The sequence below is a fragment of the Physella acuta genome, unplaced genomic scaffold, assembly GCF_028476545.2.
Source record: "Physella acuta isolate Inbredline_101_S28 unplaced genomic scaffold, ASM2847654v3 ptg000173l, whole genome shotgun sequence".
Lineage (NCBI taxonomy): Eukaryota > Metazoa > Mollusca > Gastropoda > Physidae > Physella > Physella acuta.
In genome coordinates this window covers 293,899-312,543 of record NW_026731692.1, presented here as the reverse complement: position 1 = coordinate 312,543, position 18,645 = coordinate 293,899, and the positions used below count along the sequence as shown (strand labels likewise).

At 36.6% G+C, this 18,645-nt stretch overlaps 2 protein-coding genes across 3 annotated transcripts; one reads left to right on the top strand and one right to left on the bottom strand.

The window, feature by feature from the left end:
• The first annotated feature begins 969 nt into the window (after positions 1-969).
• LOC131936262 (nucleoredoxin) lies at positions 970-7,095 on the top strand. Its single transcript, XM_059293175.1, has 5 exons — positions 970-1,169; positions 2,077-2,165; positions 2,666-2,756; positions 4,974-5,083; positions 5,351-7,095. The coding sequence occupies exons 1-5, from the start codon at positions 998-1,000 to the stop codon at positions 5,573-5,575; spliced, it is 687 nt and encodes a 228-aa protein (XP_059149158.1). The 5' UTR covers positions 970-997; the 3' UTR covers positions 5,576-7,095.
• A 1,194-nt stretch (positions 7,096-8,289) lies between these two features.
• LOC131936260 (SEC14-like protein 2) lies at positions 8,290-17,107 on the bottom strand. 2 transcript variants are annotated; one of them, XM_059293173.1, is made up of 13 exons: positions 17,046-17,107; positions 15,586-15,673; positions 15,361-15,430; positions 14,731-14,774; positions 13,505-13,661; positions 13,174-13,268; positions 12,663-12,738; positions 12,265-12,345; positions 11,935-12,018; positions 11,402-11,508; positions 10,783-10,925; positions 10,405-10,571; positions 8,290-9,574 (listed from the first exon to the last, which is right to left on the bottom strand). In XM_059293173.1, the coding sequence occupies exons 2-13, from the start codon at positions 15,637-15,639 to the stop codon at positions 9,420-9,422; spliced, it is 1,233 nt and encodes a 410-aa protein (XP_059149156.1). In that variant the 5' UTR covers positions 15,640-15,673; positions 17,046-17,107; the 3' UTR covers positions 8,290-9,419. The 2 variants fall into 2 exon arrangements, with proteins under 2 accessions (XP_059149156.1, XP_059149157.1); XM_059293174.1 differs by having other exon boundaries at positions 15,586-15,649; positions 17,046-17,066.
• Positions 17,108-18,645: the final 1,538 nt, after the last annotated feature.

Sequence of the window (18,645 nt, the reverse complement as noted above, 5' to 3'; positions counted from 1 at the left end):
CCTGTGGTCTATCTATAAAATGTCCTGCCCCTGTGGTCCGTCTATAAAATGTCCTTAACCTGCCCCTGTGGTCTATCTATAAAATGTCCTGCCCCTGTGGTCCGTCTATAAAATGTCCTGCCCCTGTGGTCCGTCTATAAAATGTCTTTGACCTCCCCTGTGGTCTATCTATAAAATGTCCTGCCCCTGTGGTCCGTCTATAAAATGTCCTGCCCCTGTGGTCCGTCTATAAAATGTCCTTAACCTGCCCCTGTGGTCTATCTATAAAATGTCCTGCCCCTGTGGTCCGTCTATAAAATGTCTTGCCCCCGTGGTCCGTCTATAAAATGTCCTGCCCCTGTGGTCTATCTATAAAATGTCCTGCCCCTGTGGTCCGTCTATAAAATGTCTTGCCCCCGTGGTCCGTCTATAAAATGTCCTGCCCCTGTGGTCCGTCTATAAAATGTCCTTAACCTGCCCCTGTGGTCTATCTATAAAATGTCCTGCCCCTGTGGTCCGTCTATAAAATGTCTTGCCCCCGTGGTCCGTCTATAAAATGTACTGCCCCCGTGGTCCGTCTATAAAATGACCTTGACCTACCCCTATGGTCCGTCTATGAATGACCTTGACCTACCCCTGTGGTCTATCTATAAAATGTCCTGCCCCTGTGGTCCGTCTATAAAATGTCTTTGACCTCCCCTGTGGTCTATCTATAAAATGTCCTGCCCCTGTGGTCCGTCTATAAAATGTCCTGCCCCTGTGGTCCGTCTATAAAATGTCCTTAACATGCCCCTGTGGTCTATCTATAAAATGTCCTGCCCCTGTGGTCCGTCTATAAAATGTCTTGCCCCCGTGGTCCGTCTATAAAATGTCCTGCCCCCGTGGTCCGTCTATAAAATGACCTTGACCTACCCCTATGGTCCGTCTATAAATGACCTTGACCTACCCCTGTGGTCCGTCTATAAAAGGTCCTTGACCTCCCCAGTGCCTACCGTGCCGGTACTTCGACCCCCAGCTGATGAGAGCCTATGAGACGCTAAAGTCCAGAGGCGAGAAGTTCCAGGTGATCTTCGTGTCTGCTGACCGCTCAGAGGAAGCCTTCCAGCGCCATGTTGCCGGCATGCCGTGGCTGACTGTACCGTATGATGACCCCAGGAACCAGGCAGTGAAGAAACATTTTGGGGTGGATGGTAGGTGGATGGGTGGTGGAGCTGGTCGGTGGAGGGAGGTGTGGGTGGATGTGTGGTGGAGCTGGTGGATGGGTGGTGGAGCTGGTGGATAGGTGGTGGATGGGTGGTGGATGTGTGGTGGAGCTGGGTGGTGGAGGGAGGTGTGGGTGGATGTGTGGTCGAGCTGGTTGGTGGATGGTGTGTGGGTGGAGGTGGTGGATGGATGTTTGGAAGTGTTGGTGGGTGAATGTGGGGTGGAGCTGGTCGGTGGATGGGGTGTTGGTGGAGGTGGTGGATGGATGTGTAGAAGTGTTGGTGGGTGAATGTGGGGTGGAGCTGGTCGGTGGATGGGGTGTTGGTGGAGGTGGTGGATGGATGTGTAGAAGTGTTGGTGGGTGAATGTGGGGTGGAACTGGTCGGTGGATGGGGTGTTGGTGGAGGTGGTGGATGGATGTGTAGAAGTGTTGGTGGGTGAATGTGGGGTGGAACTGGTCGGTGGATGGGGTGTTGGTGGAGGTGGTGGATGGATGTGTGGAAGTGTTGGTGGAGGTGGTGGATGGATGTGTGGAAGTGTTGGTGGGTGAATGTGGGGTGGAACTGGTCGGTGGATGGGGTGTTGGTGGAGGTGGTGGATGGATGTGTGAAAGTGTTGGTGGAGGTGGTGGATGGATGTGTGGAAGTGTTGGTGGAGGTGGTGGATGGATGTGTGGAAGTGTTGGTGGGTGCATGTGTGGTAAGTGTATGTGTGTTGGTGACATTGGGCAATGTGTGGTTGGGGTGGATGTGTGGTCGAGCAGGTAGGTGGATTATGTGTGGGTGGATATAGGGTGGAGCTTTTGTGTGAATGTATGATGGCAATAATGGATAAGTGTATGGTGAAAGTGGTGAATGCACTAGTGGACTCCAACTATGAAAACTTTTGACCCAGGCATTCCTATGCTGGTGTTGGTTGATGAGAAGGGGAACATCATCACCATGAATGGCAGACAGGCAGTCGCTGAAGATGAGAAGTGCAAGGTAGGACTATAGGACTTCTTTAGTAGGACATTGTCCTTCCTTTAAAACAACATTATAGTCTCATTATAACAGTATTTTAACAGGACTTTATGGCTTCTTTAAAAGGACCTTTAAGTTTATTCTCAGGATTTTATGGTTTCCTTAACAAAACATGACTCCTTATTAAAGGCTTACATTTATTTGTGTGTAGAACATAGATCTAATTGTTTCTGGGGATTTGAAAAAATCGGGTGATTTTTTTTTCTACGACATTATCCTGGACGTAATTAATCTTCGAATTAAATAGCCTGACTGAACTTTATTTTTTTATTATTATTTTATTATTATTATTTTTCGGTACAATGCAGGATCAAGCAAATCCTAATTTAATTTTTAAAATCTTTAAACTCTGCTTATCTCACACCCCACCACAACTGTTTGCTTAAATTACATTTATCCTCTTACCCCCCCCCCCCCCCCCTAGTGGTAGCTGTTGTTTTGAGACTTTATTTTGTGTACAGGATTTCCCCTGGTACCCACAACCCATCGAAGAGCTCACAGCTTTATCTTCGCTTCACCTGAATGAGAACATGTGTGTTATCTATTTCACAGGTATGTTGATCATACCTTTACTGATCATTTTTTTAATATGTTTCACTTTTTTTTTTCATATTTTAACTTTTTTGGATTGCCTGCAGCTTTAGGAATTTTAATATAAATATTTGTTTCGATTTGTTTCTTTTTCAATTGCAACTTTTAAAAGTAACCTGAGCACTCTATATCTAGGGTATCTAGTATCCATTTGTTAGCTTAGGATATCAATAGACCTTAGGCCTACATTGTATCAATAGGCTCAAAGCATACCTGAATAGAATTATTAAAGCCTAGCTTAAAAATAAGCCAGTCTCTAAAAAAGAAGTCTTTAAGCCTGAATGATTTTATTAATAGTCTCTTGAATATTTGATATGATCGGTATCAAGACCCTAAGACCTTGTCTCATTTGAAGTCCCAATATTAGCAGGCATTTGTTGACTCCACCCAGCATTGAAGTTTCCTGACTCCACCTAACATTGAAGTTTTCTGACTCCACCCAACATTGAAGTTTCCTGACTCCACCTAATATTGAAGTTTCCTGACTCCACCTAACATTGAAGTTTTCTGACTCCACCTAACATTGAAGTTTTCTGACTCCACCCAACATTGAAGTTTCCTGACTCCACCTAATATTGAAGTTTCCTGACTCCACCCAACATTGAAGTTTCCTGACTCCACCCAACATTGAAGTTTCCTGACTCCACCCAACATTAAATTTTACTGACTCCACCCAACATTGAAGTTTCCTGACTCCACCCAACATTAAAGTTTCCTGACTCCACCCAACATTAAAGTTTTCTGACTCCACCAATATATTGACTCTAACAAATGACTCCATTTAACATGGAAAATTTCCTGACTCCCGATGATACTACCTGATAATGACGATTCCTGACTCTACCTAACATCAAAGTTTCCTGACTCCTGATGATACTACCTGATAGTTTCCTGACTCCACCCAATACTGAAGTTCCTGACTCCACCAGTATTATTGACTCCACCTAATGTCTTCATCCAAACATTACAGTTTTCTGACTTCACTAGCATAATTGACTCAACCTAAAAAAAACAACTTGCACTGACTACACCATCCCCCCCCCCCCCCCTTCCCAACCCTCCTGTCCCTTAACCCCACTCCTGCCAAATTTCCATCCATCTGAGTCCACTTCCTGTCAACTTTCATTTAATCCTCCTCTGGGCAGCTGTCTGTTGCACATTTACAATTTCAATTTTCCCTTTCTTTAGATGCTGCTGAGAATGACCAGGGTATCATTATCATCTAGTTAACTTTTCAGAATATTTTGACCAATCAGATTACTGGGGCTCCAATCAATGTTAATTTGGTTGTTTAACCTAACAATTTTTTTAAAAATTGGGGGAAATGCTGTTTTAGGTTTAAAAACCTGTTTTTAACATTTGGTGAATTTATTTCACTTAAAATTATGTAAAAATATGTCCCTTGTTGATTTAAAATGGGATGTAAATAACTTTCTAATTGCATAAACTCAAAGCAAAAATGATTTACTTGTTCCTTATTCACACAACACTTCAGAAAACTGATTACTGCTCTTCTGAGAGGAATTTATTGCTGTTTTTTTTTCCACTAATGGTAACTATTTCCTGGTGGAATAGTTGGTAGTAAGCTTGTAATTATCTCCCATGATATGATGTCAGTCACTTAGAGTGCTCTGCCCTTGCCATAGATAAATCACCATTCATCACCTGAACAGATGTAGAGTTGCTAGTTTTTAAGTTGTACACAGTGTGTTGAAGTGGATTATTGTGTGTGCAAGGCAGTTGTAATATGTGCTGTTTCCATTGTAACATGCCTTTGATCCTGTTTCATCCTTGTTTTTAAAAATACATTTTAATTTGAAGGGAAGTTACAAATGTTATTTCTACCGCTTGAATTTGCGATACTTTCACATCAACATCTAGTATGCATTATTTAAAACAAGTGGCTATATAAAGATTGCTATTTCTAAATATATTTCTAATTGTTCTCAGTTTTTAAAAATGTATTACAAAAGGGTTTTACAAAAGGCTTTTTTTTAAAAATCAAAACTGGTAGTTATAAAAAAAAAAAAAATTTCATGAAAGGCTTATATAGTAGTTTACCTGGAAGATTTAGTTTATTTTTTTCATTTCATTTAGGTGAAGGCAAAAAGTTAACAATGCCAAAAATGTTAACATTGAAAAATAAGTTGATGAAAAAAAATGTTAATTTATTCTCAGATGGGACAGAACCTGGTCTTAAACAAGGGAGAGCAGTGCTGTCTGATGCAGCTAATAAAGAAGCCGAGAAAGGAGAAGAGAGGGACCTTTTCTTTTTTGTGGCAGGGGAGGTAAGTCCAGCTTATTCTATCATTTGAAGTAGCTCGTCGGAAAAACAACAGCAGGTATTTTTATAACTTACATCAAGTGCTAGTTCTTTTCTTATAATAATAGATAGCTTTGTTAAAAACAAAAGCAGATATTTACATAACTTACTGCATAAATAAATAGATGAGGCTGAATTATTAAAACTTTAACATTCTAAAAACTTAACAGATTTATGAATGTCTTGATTTTGGTTATTTCAATGATTCAACTGTTTGTGCTTTTGTGCTTAGGATGAAATCTCTGATAATGTACGAGACTTTGCCGACCTGGATGATACATGCCCTCTTCTGATAGTACTAGACAGCCCAGAACAGAACGTCTATATCTGCAACGAGGTGAAGGTCACGTCTAAAATAGCAACAGAATTTATTGACAAATTTCTGCGAGGGGAGCTAACCCCGGTCCCCATCACACCCCTGTGTGCTGATGGAAATCAAGCTTCAGCGATAATATAAAAGATCATTCTTTTTGTATTCTGGAAAGTTATCTTTCCTTGAATTTCCCAGGATTTTAAATTTCTTCAAATTTATTACAGACTGTGAAATGTGGATAATTAAACAATTGTGGAACTGTTTCATTTCTTAATATTTCAATGGAATATAATGGATAGTTTATTCCAATTTGGTTTATCCATAAAATGACAAATTATACAACTGCAACTATTTGTGATGTGTTTAAAATTTTCATGGGCAATTTTCTTTTATGTGATTAACAGAAGCAGACAACTCTGCTGAAATCTCCTTTCATTAAGAAGGGAAATAATTGAGGTCGAACTATAAACAAGGACCTACATTAATCTCTGGCTCACAAAAATCATTCATACCTGACATATTTAGCACATTTTTAAACGTTTCCATTTGTTCTAAGTTCATTTCACTCAAATTTTCAAATAGGCCTACTTAGATTACTACTTGTTATGTAGAGTATAATCTGAATCTAGATTTAACTTTTTTTCTATGTGTTCTCAATCAAATCTTCTTTTATTTCAAATGCAAAAACTAAACTATTCTTTAATCTTTTTATTTAAAAAGTTAAATGTTTTTTCTATACCTTCAAATGGTATTTTTTTACTTCCTGAATTAAAAATGAATTTTTTCAACATGTAATTAAAGACTAATTATAAAATGATCTTTTGCCTGACAACTGTTTTCAAATTGTTGTAAGTAGCTTTGTACTTTTCTGATGTTACATTTAGCAGTCCTGATTCATGTGGACTATTCAGTAATTTGTAAACAACAGTAGATTTCTTGACTTGTGTGCTTCAATGGGAATAAGTATGTTAAAGTTGTTACATTTTTTTGTACTTTAAAGCTGCATTAGTGTTGTGTATGTGCATTTGAAATGAGAAATTGTAAAAACAATGATCATGAATGTTTTATCGATTCATTAAATGTGCATGTTATTTTTACATCAAATATTTTAATCAGTACTTTGGAAATGTGTGCTGAGTTACTGCCCTTATAGCAGACTTGTCAGTGAATGGTTGCTAAGATAAACATGTCAGTAAATGGTTGCTAAGATAAACATTTCAGTAAATGGTTGCTAAGATAAACATTTCAGTAAATGGTTGCTAAGATAAACATGTCAGTAAATGGTTGCTAAGATAAACATGTCAGTAAATGGTTGCTAAGATAAACATGTCAGTAAATGGTTGCTAAGATAAACATGTCAGTAAATGGTTGCTAAGATAAACATTTCAGTAAATGGTTGCTAAGATAAACATGTCAGTAAATGGTTGCTAAGATAAACATGTCAGTAAATGGTTGCTAAGACAAACATGTCAGTAAATGGTTGCTAAGATAAACATTTCAGTGATATAGTTGTGTTGTCATGGTCTCTGTGGTTGCATGTAGTGATATCTTTATTTCTACATTGTAGTCTACGTCTTATTTTTTAAACACTGTTTTCATTATTTCCTGAAGTAAATGTCCATTTACAGTAGTTGCCAAATCCATTTTACAAAACATCCAGTCCATACTATTTTTTTAATATATATTATTTGTCCAGATTTTTAAAGTACACTTTTATTAATTCCTAAAGTAGAAGTCTGGTCTGTTTAACCACAATCCAGTCCATAACACAATAAGTCCAGTTTATTCAACATGTTCAGGCTTGGCACACATTTATTTCCGATAATATATGTCCAGCCATTCTAAAACATTTACCCTGTCCATACCACAAAGTGTCACGACGTCTATCTTACACTTTGTCATTACATTCAGTGTCCAGTCTATGTTTTTGATCATCTTCAGTCTAACATTTGGTGTCCAGTCCATGTTTTTGGTCATCAGTCTCATACTAGGTGTCAATGCTACAGTGTCCAGTCTTCTGTCTTACATTTGGTGTCCAGTCCATGTTTTTGTCATCAGTCTCATACTAGGTGTCAATGCTACAGTGTCCAGTCTTCTGTCTTACATTTGGTGTCCAGTCCATGTGATTGTCATCAGTCTCACACTAGGTGTCAATGCTACAGTGTCCACAGTCCATGTTTTTTTGTCATCTTCAGTCTTACAGTTGGTGACCAGTCCATTCTGAACTGTACATCCAGTTTGCATTTTTCATTCATATTATCAATAAACTGAAAGTGTAACAAATTTTTGCAGATTGTTTTTTTTTAAAACTGTTGAGTTTAATCTTTAAAAAATTTGTAAATATTGCATTTTAAAACATCTAGAAAATATTTTAAAACTCAACAGATAATTTAAACAGAATAAATTCAAACTATTTAGGAAAAATCTTATCTGCTATTAGATTTTTTTTTAAGTAGCAGATGAACGGGTAGGATGGTGTGGCCTAGCGATAGAGAGCTAGACTGCTAACCAGAGAGTCTCGTGCTCTAATCCGGGTTCAAATCAGTCCCTGAATTCACCCAGCACTGATGGGTACCTTACTTACGTTAGGGAAACAAAGGCAACTGGGCATAGTGCTGACCACATTATCCCTTCATATGCCGAGGTCTATGAATCAGATGAACTCTACTTCATCTGCCCCATGTGTCTTGGGCAATAATGGGATTAAGAAGAAGATGTACTGATTGTATATTAAACAATTTTTAAGTATCCATAAAACCTAATTTTAAATTTCAATGAACAAGATTCAAATGACACAGCTAGCAGTAAAGGAAATAACAGTTTGTCAACATTAAAAAAAACAAGTTAAATTATTTAACAAGACAGCAAAATTACAGGATGTCTCAGCAATTGTCATTTTGCAGCTCAAAACATTTACATTTGCATTACAAAAAATATGTATATAACAACATTTGTGCCGTTTGGAATAAGTAGTACACACTTCAGATTTGTTTTGGCTCTTTGCTATTAACATTGACAAAATAATAGTGGAATAGACTTACTTAACCACTATTCCATTAGTAATGAGTAAATAATATGTTAATAGAAACTTCTCTTTAGTGCCAACCTTTACTGACCCAGGAGTTTAGGTGTCAATTGTATGAGTGGTCAGGTACAAATTATGTTTATTGATGAAATACAAGGTATCTGAATGTTCACTTAATAATGTGGTATTAACCTTGATGAAATACAAGGTATCTGAATGTTCACTTAATAATGTGGTATTATTGTTTATCTTCATGAAATACAAGGTACATAAAAATTCACTTAACAAAGTGGTTTTAATCTTGCCCAAAGCTCTCAACTTCTGTTGATGAAGCATCAACCAGGTCAGTTTTGTCCATCATTGGCAAGGTCAGTCAACCATGGTAAAACAGGAATTTGTTAATGTTCAGCCCATTTTAATTGTGTAAACTCCAGACCCCTAAAATAATAAACAAAACATGACAAAAGAAACTGGATTCATAACACTATTTATTGAAGAGGTAGAACTCAAAATATAGATAATTAAAAAGATTTGTTTTGTTACCAATAACATCTGGACATGTTTAAGCAACATTAGATTAGTTGAAAATATTTTTAAACATATTCATCACAATTGTTTTACAAAAAAACTATCACATTTGTTGTTTTTTTTAAATCAAGTATAAAAATAACGGAATGGATTATGATATACATATGTAATTGTGATTGTTACAGAAATTTCACAAAATGTGAAAAAACCCGGAAGATTAAATTTTTTAAAAATCAAACAGATGATATTTGTAAAAAAGAAAGCGCAACAACATTCAGCTCAACAAACTCTTATATAGATAAAATTAGTAATAAATATTCAATTGGTTTGTTAGGTACATGACAAAAATGAAATTGGTTAAAACCATAGATAAAACTCTTGTCACGTTATAAATATTTAATAATAAATAAAAGTCTCCAACAGGGTTAGACGAGATCATTTGATGCCTGTAGTGAAACTCTCCCTGGATGCGAGGCTTGCGCTAGAATCAACTTTAGGCATGTCATAGCTCTCTGGCTCCAGAATCTCAATGATGTAAAATAATTTCTTTGCCCTGGCCCAACTGTAAGTGTTGTCAAACCTGACTATATCTGCTCGACAAAAGAGAAAGGTGAAAATATCTGCTCGACAAAAGAGAAAGGTGAAAATATTTGTTTGACAAAAGAAAAATGGGAAATATAATAAAAATCTGTGTCAACAAATCCCATTCCTAACCCCAACTATTTATATAATTCTCTTCATGGGGACAGTGCAGGACAAGACGTAGACGCACGCCGTTACTTCCCCGCTCTCCAGGCAAATCGCTACCACCCCCACCAATCTGGTGAGCTTTGGTTCACGATGAATGTTTACAATTGTAAAGCCAGGTTAGTGATGGCTATTAAAGTTAAAAAAGTAAAGTTTCCCTTTTAAACCTGACGGTCTATGGGGCAAGTGAAGTAGAGTTCACTTGTTTCTGTGACCTCGGCATATGAAGAGATAGTGTGGTCAGCACTATGCCTTTACTTTCCCTAACGTGAGTTAGGTACCCTTCAGAGTTGGGTGGACTCAAGGACGGTTTACTGACTTGAACCCGGATTCGAACTCGTTTATCTATAAATGGTCAAAATTATTCTCAATTTTGTTCCACAATCCCTCAACTAATAAAGTCTGGGTCAAAGACAAGACAAGAGCTAAATTAATAATGGGTGGTCAATTACAGGTTCCAACAATTTAACTAAATGGGTGGTCAATTTTTGTGGTCAATTTGTGTGGTCACTTACAGGTTTCAACAATTCAACTAAATGGGTGGTCAATTTGTGTGGTCACTTACAGGTTTCAACAATTCAACTAAATGGGTGGTCAATTTGTGTGGTCAATTAGTGTGGTCAAAGGTCCCAACAATGTAACTAAATGTGTGGTCAACTGTGTAATCACTTACAGGTTCCAGCAACTCTACACTGCAGCATGCCATCCTCAGGGATCATGTGACTATTAACCCTCTGTGAAGGAAGAACGTGATCCATATCACAAGCTTTCTGCCTCTTGTCCTCTGTACGCAGATATATACCAAACCCTATATCAAACCCGTCTGTTTTGAACTGCCACCTAAAACACATTACATTTATTTTTCTTTGATAATAATAAAAGAATGCAAAAAAAGTTGATAAAACTGCTATATTGGTTAGTTTTTCATATCTAGTTTTACACACACAAAAATAAATAAATAAAAAGCATTGGAATTAGCTGTGTTTTGTTATTTTTTGAAAATCCAACTATGTGCTGTAAAGAAAATTTGAACAATAGCTGGCCAACCAACCTTATTGCACTGCCTGGCTTCTCTATGACATAGTCAAGCTGAAGGCTAGAGCCTCGCCCTATAGAAACTTGTGTGAAACCAGCTAAATCTGTCAGGTCATTCTGTCTGTAATAGGACTGGGGGACTTCTCCTCCAGGGTTTATCTACAGATAAACATCAGTTTGTCAAAAATTAGGAGCAGCAGTTATTTTTTTACAATGGTGAACATAAACCTATGATAACTACTTAAAAAATTGGAAACAATACTTGCTACAAAAGAGAATTTATTTTTTAGAAAAATCTAACTCCAACTCTGGAACATACATTTTTTTAAACCAAAAATTAAATAGTAAAGTTTTTTCTTAATCCTGTTCGTGCCCAAGACACATGGGGCAGATGAAGTAGAGTTCATCTGATTCATTGACCTCGGCATATGAAGGGATAGTGTGGTCAGCATTATGCCCAGCCACCTTTGTTTCCCTAATGTGAGTTAGGTACCCATCATAGCTGGGTGGACAGGGATGTTCCACTGATTTGAACCCGGGTTCGAACTCGAGACTCTCCAGCTAGCACTCTACCACTAGGCCACGCCATTCCCAAAAAAGTATAGTAGATAAAGTTAAAAGCAGGTGTGTAGTACCTTAGAGGGACACCTGGGGTTACCATCTGGGTCAACACATGTACCCCCCCAGTGCTGAGGTAGTTGATCTGGGTCAATGTGATGTAGAAGAACTTCTCTAAAGTTTGCTGCAAGATATTAAGTTGGTACATTTAAGTCAATGTGAAGTAGAAGAACTTCTCTAAAGTTTGCTGCAAGATATTAAGTTGGTACATTTAAGTCAATGTGATGTAGAAGAACTTCTCTAAAGTTTGCTGCAAGATATTAAGTTGGTACATTTGCGTGAATGTTTTTTTTTAAACTCTTTAATAACAAACATTTAAAAGCTTCGTTTAATTTTTGTCTCCTGATAGTGGGTTGCTATCACCAACTAATGATCTTCATCTTCCCAGGGGTTCAGGAACTGATCACAAACTGATAGGTTAGCACTCATGAGCTCTTCCACACAACCATGCCATCCCCAAGTGTTGTTTCAAAAAACATTTTTTTTTCAGACAAAAATAACAAAAGTTATTTAAAACTACATTAAGAAAGCAACAAAAAAATCTACTTACACCCACATATAGTAACTTTTCTGTGAGTTTCCTCACTAAGAAAAGGTCGTAACAAGTTGTAAGCGATTGGGAAAATTTTGGGAGCTGTAAAAAATTAAAAAGTTAATGTTCAACAACATTCTTCAAAATACAAATTTACGGAAAGTAAAAAAAAAATTTTCTTTTAAAATTTTAACAGTACTAACCAAATTTATTAAACTGATTGAAATTCAAGAATGCTGAAAGTTTTTCACTGAATGATATTACAAGAATAATGTTCCACTAATTTAGTTAACTAGCTTCATTAAATACAAAAATATTAGACAATGTGTAGATTTTCTAAAAACATACCATTGATAACGAAGGTCTTCTTTAAAGTCTCTGGGTAATGGTCTTCAAAAGTGGCCACAATCTCAGTAAACACATCAACACCTGGGGGAAATTGGTTGAAAAACCTGGGTCAAGCCAGACCTAGCAAAAACAGCACTAAAGTTCAATCACATGGATTGTTGTATTGAATATTCATCATATAAACCTGAAACTTGCATTATAAAAAGCCTTTAAACTGTTCTATTGCTGCTAAAGTTAAGATTGCTGCTTAATGGTATTGAGCTCACCTGTTTTTTGTGCTCACTGTGTATAAAAGTATTGTGTGATCAGTTAAAGCACATTATAGCAAATTTTATTTTTACTGTGTTCAAGTATAAATAATTGGTTAAAACATTAGGATAAAGACAATAACTACTGACCAGGCTTCCATAAATGTTTTAGCCCAAACTTTTCCAAATCAAAGATAATCACCATCTGGTCTACCCGTCGACCTTGCTGTATTTGAAAAGAAAAATTTCTAATATCAAGGAGAAGCTTTTTATTTTATGCTTTAAAAAATTAAGGTGAGACTTGATTTTATTCTAACAAATCTGTAGAAAAATTTGGTGAATTTAACATGATGCTTGCTTCAACTTAGCATTTAAAAGAAAAAAAAATGTAAATAACTAAAAGCCTTAACAGATAACAATACTATGACAATTATTTAGTTTAAATCAATAAGAACTAGTCACGGGTAGTTGCAGGACATGCAAGCCTAACCTGTTGTTACTTTTTAACATTATTAAAAACAAGATAATCAAAGTCTAGGAATTCAACATCTCATTTCTTCAAATACTTGTTTCCCAGTGTGGAGAAGGTTAAATTTCAATACAAGCAGCATCACTGAATTTCTTCATGACAACCGTAAAAAGAAAATAACAACACAACTACCTCTTTAGTCTTGAGCTCAAACAACCTGTAAATTTCTTCCAGAAGCCAAATTTTGCTTTTGATCACATCCTGCTTCCTCATCGACATCAAAATGCCTGCAAAAAAATGTGAGTTTTAAAACCAGCAAAGTTGTTAAAAATGTTAAAGCAACAGCTGTGACCATTTTTTATTGCAAGAACTGTTAGTAATATGTAAATTTAAAGCATAAGTAAATAATAAGTCAATGCAAATGTTGAAGACATATCTAGCATAAAATGTTTGATTCTATTTGAAAATTCCGTTTTATTAAAATAACTAAAACACATTTAAAAAATCAACAACGGGGAGTAACCTTTCATATCAATATAGCCATTGGGGTCAATCCACAAGAGTGCTCCCTCCTTGTCCTGACCAAACAAGCCACCAGTGTAATATTTCTGCATGACTTCTGGAGGCTCAAAGTCTTCTAAGATGGTGTCCACATTGTTCACAGCTCTCCACTTAATGTGCTGAAAAAAGAATCATCCAGTTCTCAGATGTCAGTTACTACAAGCAAACAAACAAAAATAAGGGGTCGGCGTGGTCGAGTCGGTAAAGCTCATGGTTGCTAAACCGAAAAGTCTCGAGTTCGAACCCTCGGGCAGATGAGGCTCGTTAGCTAGGGACAGCCACTCTTCTAGGAGAGACAACTCCAAAATTAAACAACTGCTGCCTTGTAGTTTGTTCTTGGTTGGACAAAGGCTATGGAAGCAAATCCAAAAAGAAAAGCAGTCTGAAATCGGAGTCAATGGCCTCAATGGCGCATAACCAGTTGACACGTAACGCTTAATTGTGTTGGAGGCGTGGTCGAGTCGGCAAAAAGCTCATGGTTGATAAATTCAAACAAAGTCTCGAGTTCAAACCCACTGGCAGATAAATCTCATTCCCCTTCAACACTAAAGAACGAAGAAGAAGAAGAAGAAACAAAAATATTTATATGGTGTCTACATTGTTCACAACTCTCCACTTGATGTGCTGAAAAATATAATCATCCAGTTCTCAGATGTCAGTTACTACAAGCAAACAAACAAAAATTATAAGAATCATCCAGCTATCAGATGTCAGTTACTACAAGCAAACAAAAAAAAATGTACAAGAATCATCCAGTTCTCAGATGTCAGTTACTACAAGCAATTAAACAAAAATTATAAGAATCATCCAGTTATCAGTTACTACAAGCAAACAAACAAAAATTATAAGAATCATCCAGTTCTCAGATGTCAGCTACTACAAGCAAACAAACAAAAATTATGAGGATCATCCAGTTCTCAGATGTCAAGCACACAAACAAAACTAGTTTTAGCTATCAAACAGCAGCTAAGCAAACAAAGTAAAATGAAACCAAAGAGTTTTTCAATCTCATTTCATATCTCACTCTAGTGTTACAAACATTTCAATACTACAGTATACCAAAACATTGTAACAATAGGGTAATACTGTAGGGAATAATGAACTAATCTATGACATAAAGACAACTAAGTAAGTCACCCTAACATTATTGCGTTAGCCAAGAAGACGTCATCAATTTTCAATACTTACATTTCTCAACATAGCTTCAGATTTATTCAGATCAAACTTTCTTGCTGAGGAAAAAAATAATTATTTAAGTCAAATTCTCTAGCTGCGGAAAAAGTAATTATTCAAGTCAAATCTTCTAGCTGAGAAGAAAAATGCTAATAACAAATGTCAGCCTTCAGTAGTTTCTTAAACTGTATGCTATCAATGATATTAGACAAGTCTATAAGTCTCTGTTGCACTCATTTAGTCTAGGATTAAAATTAATATACTAAATCCTCAGATAGTGAATTTTACATAACTTGTAAGTTATTATTTCCAATTTCCAATTCTAATTTATACTAGGCCTGTAAAAACTACAATGAATCTATCATTCTATGCACAACAATTTAAAAAACTTAATGTATAAATCCAGACAAATATAATCCACACGATATTTTTAAACTTTCAACCAAAGGATAAGAAAAACCCTAACAATGAGACCAAACTTAGCTCAGACAATCTCTAATGACATGTAAAAGCCACATTATAAGACTTCTTTATGTATATAATACACATATGCATCAAAATGTATATTTAATTTAGAGCAAATGGCATTATTATGACGTGTTATTCATCGCTAATTTCTAACCACAAAATCTTATTTAAACTTACCCCTTAGCCAGCGCAGTAAATAATAATCATCGTGGTGTTCTTTTAAAATATCTTGCACATTCTGTCTAAACTGTGAAATAAAGGTAAAATTTATATCAACATGACAAAAAAAAAACTTAAATGTGAAATTAAGATTTTGGTCTAATTAACTTCTATAGAAACAAAGAAAATTAGTTTTTAATAAACTAATTAAATTTAATTAGATAAAGCCAGTAAGAAATGTACCTGTGCCAAGCAGGCTGCTTGTGATTCGCTAAGATTGCCAACGTGCCCACTCATCTTGAATATACTGATGTTTAAAATTTAAAAACAACTGAAAATTTAACGAAACAAAAAGTTTATATTTTAATATAGCTGAGGGAGGCATCCATAGAAATTATAGATGATGTCACACTCCTAGGGAGAGGGGTAATTTTGTGAGTTGTGTGATGAGGGGAGGGGGATGTTCAGATAGTGTTGTCACACTTTTGCATTTTGTAAAAGTCATGTTGGAAACTGAATTTTAGCAGTATATCACATTGTATACTTGATTTAGTATAGTTCTACAGTCTATAGCAGCCTAATATATTTTTGTGTGTATAAAGACCGGGTTTTGGGATAAAATACTCAAAAACACATTTTTTTCTGCTATAATATTAGAAGGGTGTCTGGCTTTTTCTGATGATATTGAATCATATTGGCGCGTGAAGGTGGGGAGGGGATGTAACAATCATCAAAACTGTGACAACATTTAGTCATTTAATACATGTATCATTGTATAGCACCCTGCCCTACATGTCATCTTGCAACTTACTTAGTTAAACTAAAATAAACTTAGAAACTAATTATATACTTAGCCTATTAGCACTAGATACTTTACTAGATAGGGATTATTTTAGATACCGATGTCCGATAATAATAGACTCTTCCATAAAATAGGTTTGTTGTAAATGTAATCTCGCGTATTTTATGGTTAGAAATTAGGGTTAGGCGTATGGTAGGACTATGGTTGGGGTTAGGGACAGGGTTAGCATTGACTAGCCAGCCATCACTTAGACTTAGTTAACTACTAGATCTAGTAGGCCCTAACCTAACACCCCCCTTTTTTTTTTAAAGAAGATTGATTCTATTATATCGGACACTGGTATAGAAATTCCCCCCAAAAAATTAATCTAAGTAAACTACTAGATCTAGATTTCTACTTACTAGTTATTCTAGATCTAAAATAATCTAGATCTAAATCTACTCTAGTTAAATCTATAGTACACTAGCACTAGTAAACTAGACAGACACAGAAGTACCAGATCTAGATTCTAGAATAGACTTCGAGAGAATGTTTATACCGGTGTCTGATAATGGAATCTTCTTTAAAAAAGGGGTGTTAGGTTACTGGTAGTTAACTAAATACACACATGGCTGGCTAATGTCAATGCTAACCCTGTCCCTAACCCTAACCCCAACCCTGGTCCAACCATACGCCTAACCCTAATTTCTAACCATAAAATTAGTCGAGATTACAATATTTAGATCTAGAATCTCTAGTACTAACAACCCAACCAACACCCCTATTTTAAAGATGATTCCATATTATAATATTATCGGACACTGGTATCTATCTAGTATCTAGGCCTATAGTTAAGTATAATCATCCCACTTTTTTAGTGTCTAGATTTCTAGATCTAGATCTAGTCTTCTGGTCTACTTACTGAAAATTTCTAAATTCAGGGCCGGCTTAGTCAGTGTCAGTGTGATGATGAGTGTGTTCAAGTGTTGTAGTTCTCAGAGTGGTCTTTCTTTACTTTGTTGTAGATCTAGATCTCCTGATCTAGGTCTTACGTAACGCGAATAGCTCATAAATTATAACATTACACCATCACACATGGTGCATTTTATAGGCCCAGTTGCAATTCAATGTATTCTACAAGTGTAGATCTACAGAGATAAATAATATTTTTTTATTGTGTTTATTTGTTTATCTACTCGTTCGATCGGTCACTGACCAACCAACATAACATTTCGGCTCTTGTGTGGTTTCTCCAAACACCGAGACATACATTTTGTAGCCCAGCTAGTTGACACAATTTACTGTAACAAACAAAAGAAATCAAGTAAATTTAAATAACGTTTTACATTACGTTAAGAAATTCTGCTGGTTCTCGAAATAATTCCTGGAGTAACATAAACCAAAACTTATAGCAGCAGTCTCCGATATTTTTTGTCACTAGATGCCCATTGATCATTGAATAAACCGTCAAAACGCCTCATGCCTCAAAAGCCATTGGCTTATTTGCACAGTCATCTGGTTTTCTGTATTCTTCAAAAATTTAGTTTACGGCTTGACCACTGTGATCTGATGTTGGGCTATAAGCTTGACCATTGGGATCTTGCATTGAACTAGCTTGACCACTGGGATCTAGTGTTGGACTAGCTTGACCACTGGGATCTGGTGTTGGACTATAAGCTTGACCACTGGGATCTTGCATTGGACTAGCTTGACCACTGGGATCTTGCATTGGACTAGCTTGCAGAGTTTCTTCCAGGCATCTACCGCCCCCCCCCCCCCCTCCCCGAACGAAATGAAATTTATATAATTTATATAGAAAATATATACTTTTAACAGTGTCCACCCCCCCCCCCCCGAAGAAAGTCTACCGCCCCCCCCCCCCCCCCGAAAATGTTGAGTGCTCCCCCCCCCGGAGGAAAAAGTCTGGAAGAAACACTGCTAGCTTGACCACTGGGATCTTGCATTGGACTAGCTTGACCACTGGGATCTGGTGTTGACCTTATAATTCTACCCCGCTAACAGAGGTAGATACGGTCCAATGGGGTGTAGGACAAAAGGCCGACATCCAAAAGGCCGTATTTCCCGTCAGCCTTTTGTCTTGTCGGCCTTTTAGCTGTCGGCCTTATTTCCTGTCAGCCTTTGGTGTTGTCGGCCTTATTTCCTGTCAGCCTTTTGTCTTGTCGGCCTTTTGTCCATTTCGGCCTTTTGTCGGGATCCCGGTTCAATGTACACAACAACAAGACCAGAAGTATTGAAATAGTCGCCTTATTATTATAGTACAATCTTTTTGAATGCCATATTTTATTAAATGCAATGTACAATGACCGATAATTAAATCGACGATCTGCAGTTAAAATTTGTGTCTAGCTTAAAGAAAACATGGTCTGGCAGAGGTCCTTTTGTAATAAATCAGTTTTCTCCCTGATGTAACGAATTTAGCAGAATAACACAGATGTCCATGAAGATGTACTAGATCAGCTGATCTGAAAGTGATCCACTAGCTTCCTGCTAGAAAGGAAATA